Genomic DNA, 8,331 nt, shown 5'->3' on the forward strand with positions numbered 1-8,331 from the left:
ACATTTCATGAAAAAATTATAACACCCTCTAAAAGGGTATGAAAAAAGATAGCAAATATATAAAAAAGTTAATATTTCTGCAGAATTTGAACCAGCAAATCGCTAAATGGTTCGACGCATAGGCAGCTAAGCACATTTATATGGCTGCATTATTCATACGAACTTCGACCACCATTGAACCAACCCTAAGCTCAAAAGCAAACTTCTGTGAAATGTTATCTTCCTATCTTACAAATCCCTCCCTGTACCACACTATTTGCAGAATTGGAACCAGCGACTTCTCGTTTTGTGGTAAGACGCTTAGGCAAGTAAGTACATTTGTATGGCTGCAACGTTCTTGATGTTTTTATACCAACTTTGACCAGCAATTCTCCCATAAGCAAGCTTCTGTACAAACGTTAACTTCCTATCCTTCCAATCCCTCCCCACCCCTTACCAACATTTCACCCGTCAGTCATTCAGTCAGTCAATCAGTCAGGCCACATTCTTGTATATTTATAGACAAATGTATCAAATGTATTAAAACAAAAGCCAATTGATTTGATTTTGTGGTAATTTGGATATTCTAATTAATGTGTGTTGAAATGCTGCAAAATAAATTCACAAATATTTGCACGCGCCGAATATTTGAACATAAAATTGATGGCTAATAGAATGAAACTTAAATCAGATTTAATTTAATTACAGCTAATATTTAAGTCTTGCAAACAGCCGACATATTAAATAATGCTTGTATAGAGGCAAACGTTGGTAAATTAACTTTGATGTTCGGACGCAGACCCTAAAACGATTTTACAGTCTGGCGCACCTTGTGTAGCATCTGATTGGAGTGTGAGACACTGGCATTGGGTTTACTTTCAGTGTAGACTTTAAATTCAAAAACCAAATCTGACTATAGAAAACAGTTCCGAATGACAAATCGTATGCAGTAGCGATAAAATGAGCCAGCTATCCATGAAATCTGTGAAATCTGTGAAATCAAGTACGTACAAGGAAATTAACTGAAAAGAATGCCACTCATGTCCATTCCGGCCACAGCTTTCAAAAAGTTGGACAATAATTCGGCCTATGTACAAATTGCCGTAAGCGCTGGCGGTGGCTTTGTGGCAGGATTCGTTTTCTTCCGAATAAGCAAACTGCTGGCCATTTGCGTTGGCGGCGCAATTCTGACCATCGAACTGGCCGTCCAGTCCGGCATTGTCACCATCGACTGGAACAAAGTGCTGCGGCAGCCGGATCAGGCGCAAAATCGAGCGGAATCGAGCGCCAATGCCCGAGCACTGGCACGCGGTCCGTTTTCACCCAACGATCGTGTTCTTGATCCGGAATTGATTGATAAGGCTAAGCAATTGGTGTTGTCCAGCGCACGATTGTCTGTGGCCTTTTTGGGTGGTTTTTTGCTAGGCTTTGGATTTGCCTGAAGCTCTTCATTTAATATTTTCTTTTATACAAAAGTCCTTGCAACAAAGTCCTTAAAATATGTAATTCAAATGCGCTCGTCAAATAAGTAAAAACTACAGCCAAATGTACACTAACTAGCCCTTTATTTACTGTCTCTCTCTCTCGCTCTCTTTCTCTGTGACGTACTTTACACATATTAAAAGTTGCGAGGCACAAAAAGCGCTGGCAAAAACTTGAAAGTTTTAACAACATTTTCATGCGCTTTTAAACATTTCAATTTGCAACCAACGTAGCCCACATAAATTTATGCATAAGCAAACTTTTTGATATCCAAGGCTATGCTGAGGCTAATGCAAGTCGTGTGCACAGTTGGAGTTAGTTGGAAGGGAGGGGGGCAGAGTGAAGGCAGGTTACTTTGTGTCGCATATGCTTACAAAATGTCACATTTATCGTCATAAACGCTGCGTCTAGGTATTAAAGTTTGGAAAATGTAACATCTACATATATACATGTGCATTATATATAGTACAAATAAAGGAAAACAACTTTTAAAAAATTCAGTGAGCCTTTGTGTTATGTGTGATCTGTAAGATCTATATATATATCATATATGTTATAGAATAAACAAAAAATAATTTTAGCTAGTTTAGTGAGCCTTTTGTTGTGGCCACAATGGCATCTGATCTGTGAAATCTATATGCATATAGCAAAGGTATATTTCGAATAAGCAGAAAATACTTTAGGATAATACAGAGTACCTCTATATTGTGTCCACAATGGAAACTGTACACAAGAATTGCATTTGCTGTCAACCAAGTCATATAATTAATATAAAATATATGCATAAAGGATTTGAGCTTATTTAATTAGCGATAATGTGTTGAAGGAATATATAAATAAAATACAACGATTTATTCATTTTTTTAATAAATTTTAGTTTTTTAGAAAATGTATGTTCATTTTTTATGTTCTGTTTTTTCATATAAAAAAGTATTGAATTTTTAGTAAAGAAAGTCCCTATATTTCAACAGTTATTTTACTAATAAGAGATGCACATCTCTTTAGGCGACGTTAGAAAGGCGAATTTCTAATTTTCTGGACTAAAGATGAAATCGAGTATTGCGGATCAATAGAAAATTAATACAGGCCAATTTTTTCAAAAGCGGCAAGCAATTCGCTGAGGGAAACAAAGTATAGAAGCATATTTTTATTTTGAAGAAAAGAAACGTCAAATGGTGAATCAATTCACGTCTCTGATTTACAAACAATGGAAATATATTAGGAACATGAATTAATATTTGAAATATTTCCCAGTTGGCTTTAAGTCATGTATAATTAGAGCTATTCTAATTAGGTGAATTAACATTTAAATTATGTCCATATTTTTGTCACAGCTTATGTGATAATGAAAGTAAATATCAAAGCAAAATCAAATCTGACTTACCTTTAAAATTATGAGGTAATATTCTCAGCATTCTTTACATCAATAAAAAAGATGAGCGGTTTTTGTAGTCTTTAAGCACAAGACTATTTTGAAGTTGTATTTTGTTGCATTATATATATTATAATTATGAAAAACATAAATCTGAAATAAAGTAAACAGATTTTATTAAATGTCATATAATTATAACCTAATTTTTATTATTTATATATATTTCAATTCTTATATTCAAGTTCTTATGTTCTTTAGTTATATTCATTTATTGAAAGAAGTCCTTTGCATTCACATTATTATAACAGATTTATTCTTTAGCAATATTCAAACTCTTATATTCTTTTGATTTATTATATAGTTTGTTCTCTAGTTCTTTACATTTATTAAAATCAAGTCTTACACACTAACTTTTAAATCTCCAGCGATTTGTTGCTATTCAAACTCCGAACTGCTTTGAGAGCACAGTAACTTTTTATTTATTATTTAACTTTATATTTTTTTGCATTTTTTATACTTTATGCACTTTTTTGCATTTTTGCTTAAATAGTTTTATTTTGCTCACTTTGCCGTTTGCCGCCGGTCACCCCTGTGGTGAATGGTTTAGCTGGTTGGCTGGCGCTTCTCTTTACTTCAATTTTTTTACACCTTGTACCCATTGAAATTAGGTACGAACAAGAAGGGTATAATGGATGCAAGCAGAAAAGCGCATCTTCGAACCCAGAAATACGGACTCATACTCTTGTTCATCAGTCTGTCCGTCTTTATAAAAGTGTCAAGCTCAGAAACAACAAAAGCTGGAGACTTAATAATTCAAATGTAATTCTCTTTTATCATATTCTTTCCATCTGTTTTCTTCGATATCTTCCTTAATTTTCAATATATTTAACTTTGAACGCATAAGATTATAAGAGCTACAGCCCAAAAAGTCGGCATGTGGATTACAGATAAAGAAAATGTGTGAAAATATCTCCTTTAGAATTCATTTCCCAGTTCTCTTAAAATTTAAATAATAATATTTTTTTTGTTTTGATATCATTTCTAAGATATTGTGCGGAATAGAGGGAAAAAGAAGTGGCCTGTGTATAAATGTAAGGAAATACTTATTCTTATTTTTGTAACAATAGTTCAACAGAGGGCAGCCCCTAGTCGAGCACACCCGTTTAGTTCACTTTTACTTGTTTTTACTGGTACCTTTTCTTTCATGTTTAATACAAAAGCGGCCACAGCAAATGAAGAGGCTGCGGAGACTGAAACAGAGGTTGAGGCAAGAGCAGGAGCAGGAGGTGGAGTTGAGGCCGAGGCCCGACCAAAGGGCATTGTGCGAAGCGATCCGATGCAATTCTCTGGGGATTCTTATAAGTATTTTAGCCCGAACTGCAGGCAAGCATGAGAATTTAATGAGCAGCATTGAGGCTTTGAAATTGCAGTTATAGTTGGAGTTTTGTGCAGTTTAACTTTTAATCGAGTTATTGGCAGTGGGATGAGCCCGCATATTATGTCCGTATGCAATTAAATGTGTTGCTCTGCTATTTACTAGGTATAACACTCGCTGCAGGGGCAAAGGACAAACAATTTATTAAATTACAAAATAATAATAATGCAACTGCAAACTGCAAGGCATGGCAGCGAATTGAAGTGCAAAGCGTTTTGGCAATTATTTTCATTTGGTATTTGCGGTTTTGGCCAAATTTAGTTTTGGTCAAACAGGCAAACATACACATATTACGCAATTGTTATCGCACATCGCAATGCCTCGAATTTAGAATTGGTTTTGCTTGGTTTACTTTGGCTCGGTTTGGTGGTGTTTGGATTCGGTTCGATTCGGTTTCATTTGCTTTGTTCGATAAGCAATTATGTTCATGTTTGGTTATTGAAATTTGATTTTGCACAGCACAAACGAGCACCGTATATATATACATATATATATATATATATATATATATAGTTGTGTTTACATAAGATATTCGTATTAGTAGGTCTAACAAATTTGCGGTTAATTTTGGGCAATCATTAAGCGTTCAATTTATGGGGAAAATGGCAAATATGCTAAGAAAACAGAATCTGAGCTCGTCTGTTTATACACAACTTGGCAGCAGCCACCAATTAGCAAGTCGCATTCAATTGTCTGATTAACTTAATAAATTCTACAATCGAAGCACACATTTGAATCAAATCCGCACTTTTCCATTCACTGAGCTAATCACAGAGCAGAACTTCAGCTCGCCACCTTTTTGTTGCACTCTCTAACTGGTTCAATTAATTTGCGCCAGACCGAAAGTTTTCGGCTCCGGATGCTAATTGGACTTATCTATTATTTGGCTACGGGGCATTTGCATAATTAAACTGTCGAAATTCAATTGGCTTTCAAATTTTATTTGCACCGACCGCAAAAGAAAATATTTACGCTCAAGCAATTTCAGAGAGCAGAGCAACTCGTTACTCATACGACGTGTATGCCACAAATAATGCATTTCCTATGATTGAACATTTGTTTTTGGCCTCAATTTTCAATGTAAATATGTTTTCACTTTGCAGGCGAACAGTCGTAATACACTTCAGCCTTTTTTTAATAGAGAGCACTTAAAATGGTTGTAAATTTAAAAACTATTTAAATATGCTATTGTTAATTTTGAAATCTGTTTGACACTTCTGAGAGTCGTTTCTCACTTGAACGGCAATTGATTGAAGATCAATATTTAAAATGGATTTCCACTTATAGAAGATTAAATCAGGGCAGTTTGAACCAGCTTCCTGCCTTTGTTTGGTTCGTCCAGCTGGATTTGCAAAGACCTTAATCCATGTCTTGGCTCAAAGCTGAGTTTGTCTTATATTTTTTCATTTTTAAGGAAACAATTTAAGATATTCTTGGCAAATGCGAGACTTATTGAAAACTAAACTATTTTTTTTTTAAATTATTTTATTTGTAATATAAATAATGTGCTAAATGTAATCCCTGTTTCAAAAATCATGTATGGTATAATATATTTATGCTTTAGTGCTGGGTCGCCCTCAAAAGTTTGAAGAAAAATATGTTTAGGCTGCAGTTTCTTTTCAAATGGTTTTTTAGGCAAATAGTGAGCCTAAGGGTCCGATTTAAATACTTTAATATAGGTACTACAAAATATGTCCTAAATAAATATTGTTAGTTAATATTTGATTCAATTAAACTAAAACGCAGAGCTACAACTGGCAGGCAGCTAACTTTGTTGTGGCAATTGGAAATTTATTTTTACAGCATGCTGCACATGAAGAGAAACCGCGTAGCTAACCGTGCCAAAGATTGACAATAACAAATGCCCAAAATTGATTTATAGTTGATGGCGAGTTTAAGTGGCAGCTACTATGACAACTGCTGCGACTAGCCGATGCGTCGAGGCGCATGAATTTGATGAGCTTATTAAAATGCTTTATTCCATTTCGCAATGATTGAACAAGCTGCCAAGACGACAACACACACACACAAGTTGCGAATGCTAAATTAAAGCTTGTTTTAAAGTATTCGACTCTATAGAGCTCTGACCAAATGTCTGGTTTAACTTTTGGCCGGGCACAGCGGATGTAATTTCCAGCTGAAGTTGCCAGGCACATGTTTGACTGTCTGAGGGCGTCCATAAATCTAACGGAGTGGGCGTTAACTGGGCCGCCATCTAGCCGACTATCTAACTATCTAACCATCTACATAGTTGCCCGTTTTTCCGGACTGTCTGTGGGGCCGACTCGTCTGGCATTACGTGCAAATAGGTACGTGAAATTATTTCCGGCATCGCTTACTAATATCATTCTGTTTGAGTTTCTTTTGGATAGACTTGCAAGGAAGTTGCATTCAAGCTTTCAAGTTGAAGCCTCAAAGGCAAACACTAAGGTTTACCCAATGCCCTTTCATTTCAGTTATAGTTCTTACAAAAAGAATTACAACAATTTAATGTTTTTAATCATTTTCATTTCTATTTGGAACGAGTAGACATTTAATATAAATAAATTGTAAGCCAAGCATCTGTTTCACTTACTTAAATAAATAAAGTTAGCTGCTAAAGCGTTAAAATTTAATTATCACGCTTCCACAAACCGCGTTAACATGCATATTAAATGTACAATGCTGAAAAAATAATTGTTGCATCATTTTACATCTCTCAATAATATTACATTGCATTTTTCAACGCTGCCAAATGACATAATTACTGGTTTTTGGACGGTGCATACTTTTGGGCATATGGATAAAAGCAAAAACAATTATTTTTACAAATTGCATTGCATGTCAAACCATATTTTTGAGCGCGTTTATTAAATGAAATACAAAATATTGCGTATGCATATTCCTCCATGTTAAGAAGGCCTGGCAGCTGAATTTTAACTCAGTAGCAATTGTATTTATACATATCATATAAGATATTTTTAAATAAAAGTCATAAAAATAAAGGGCACTAAATAACCCGTATATCAAATCAGAAACACGTGAGTAGTTAATCAAAAAAATATGCAACGAATTATTTCAACCATTACTTATTATTATGAGAAGCTCATAGAGAGGCGATGCCTATTTATACGGAGAGCAAGCGAGGGAGAGATCGTGGAGAAAATCTAGTGTACATAGAATGACACAGAAGGCTAGATTTTCAAAAAGATATTATATATCTAAATCTTTCTTTATACAATATACAAATATACTTATATAGGATAAATTAAAGGTTTTAGTTAATTAAAGCTAATTTTTTCTATAATTTGTCTCAGACTGAAAAATTGCCAAGAAATCAAAAGTTTTTCTGGTTTCAATTTTAAAAAAAATTTTGTTGTACTGGGGTTTAATCCCTAAAACTTGGTTTGTAGGTTCTTATACAGCACTTAAATTCTGCATTACTTTAACTTAATCGAAACTCGGTACTCTCCCCGGTCTGATAACTTCATCATCTCAGTGCCCCTCTAACTGTATATAACCTAATTCAGAGCGCAACAACTTTGTCTTCAATGTGCAGACAGCTTCGAGTTATCGCACATTTTCATGGCTGCCAACGCACAAATTGTCGTCATAAATGTTAATTAAATTAAAATGCTAATAGGCGTGAAATATGATAACACACACACACACACACTCACACAGGGAGAGAGACACTCGCAGGACAGGTGGCAAGGACAGAAAAAGTGTAACAGCTGCCATTGTCTGACTGCCAGCCCCGCCCACTATTGAAAAGAGCCGTCCTATTGAAACTGAGCGCTCGCCCAATGTTGCCGCTCGCTTGATTTTCAGAATAATACTCGTAATAATTAAAATGAAAATTAGAAATGGGCAGAAAAAACTTGCGCGCTGTTAGCAAAAGCAGCTGCCACCAAATAGTCAAAGGGGCGGAGAGACAACGAGAGGGGGGAGGGGGGGGGTGCGGGTGTTGGTTACGGGATAGGTGGAAAAGATGACTCGCAGCTTGAGCTTGGAATTTGCCTTTTGGCGGCATCTAATTAAAAGGGATAAGACCTGAGACGGTGCCCAGAAAGGTGTGAACATT

At 35.3% G+C, this 8,331-nt stretch overlaps 1 protein-coding gene across 1 annotated transcript; it reads left to right on the forward strand.

The window, feature by feature from the left end:
* The first annotated feature begins 837 nt into the window (after positions 1-837).
* On the forward strand, positions 838-1,535 carry LOC135439093 (FUN14 domain-containing protein 1). The gene is made up of 2 exons (XM_064697719.1): positions 838-982; positions 1,039-1,535. Exons 1-2 carry the CDS (start codon positions 940-942, stop codon positions 1,419-1,421), a joined length of 426 nt encoding a protein of 141 aa, XP_064553789.1. The 5' UTR covers positions 838-939; the 3' UTR covers positions 1,422-1,535.
* The last annotated feature ends 6,796 nt before the right edge of the window (positions 1,536-8,331 follow it).

The sequence above is a fragment of the Drosophila montana genome, unplaced genomic scaffold, assembly GCF_035044405.1.
Source record: "Drosophila montana isolate Dmon_TW-CO22-7 unplaced genomic scaffold, ASM3504440v1 contig_402_1, whole genome shotgun sequence".
In the NCBI taxonomy this organism is placed as follows: domain Eukaryota; kingdom Metazoa; phylum Arthropoda; class Insecta; order Diptera; family Drosophilidae; genus Drosophila; species Drosophila montana.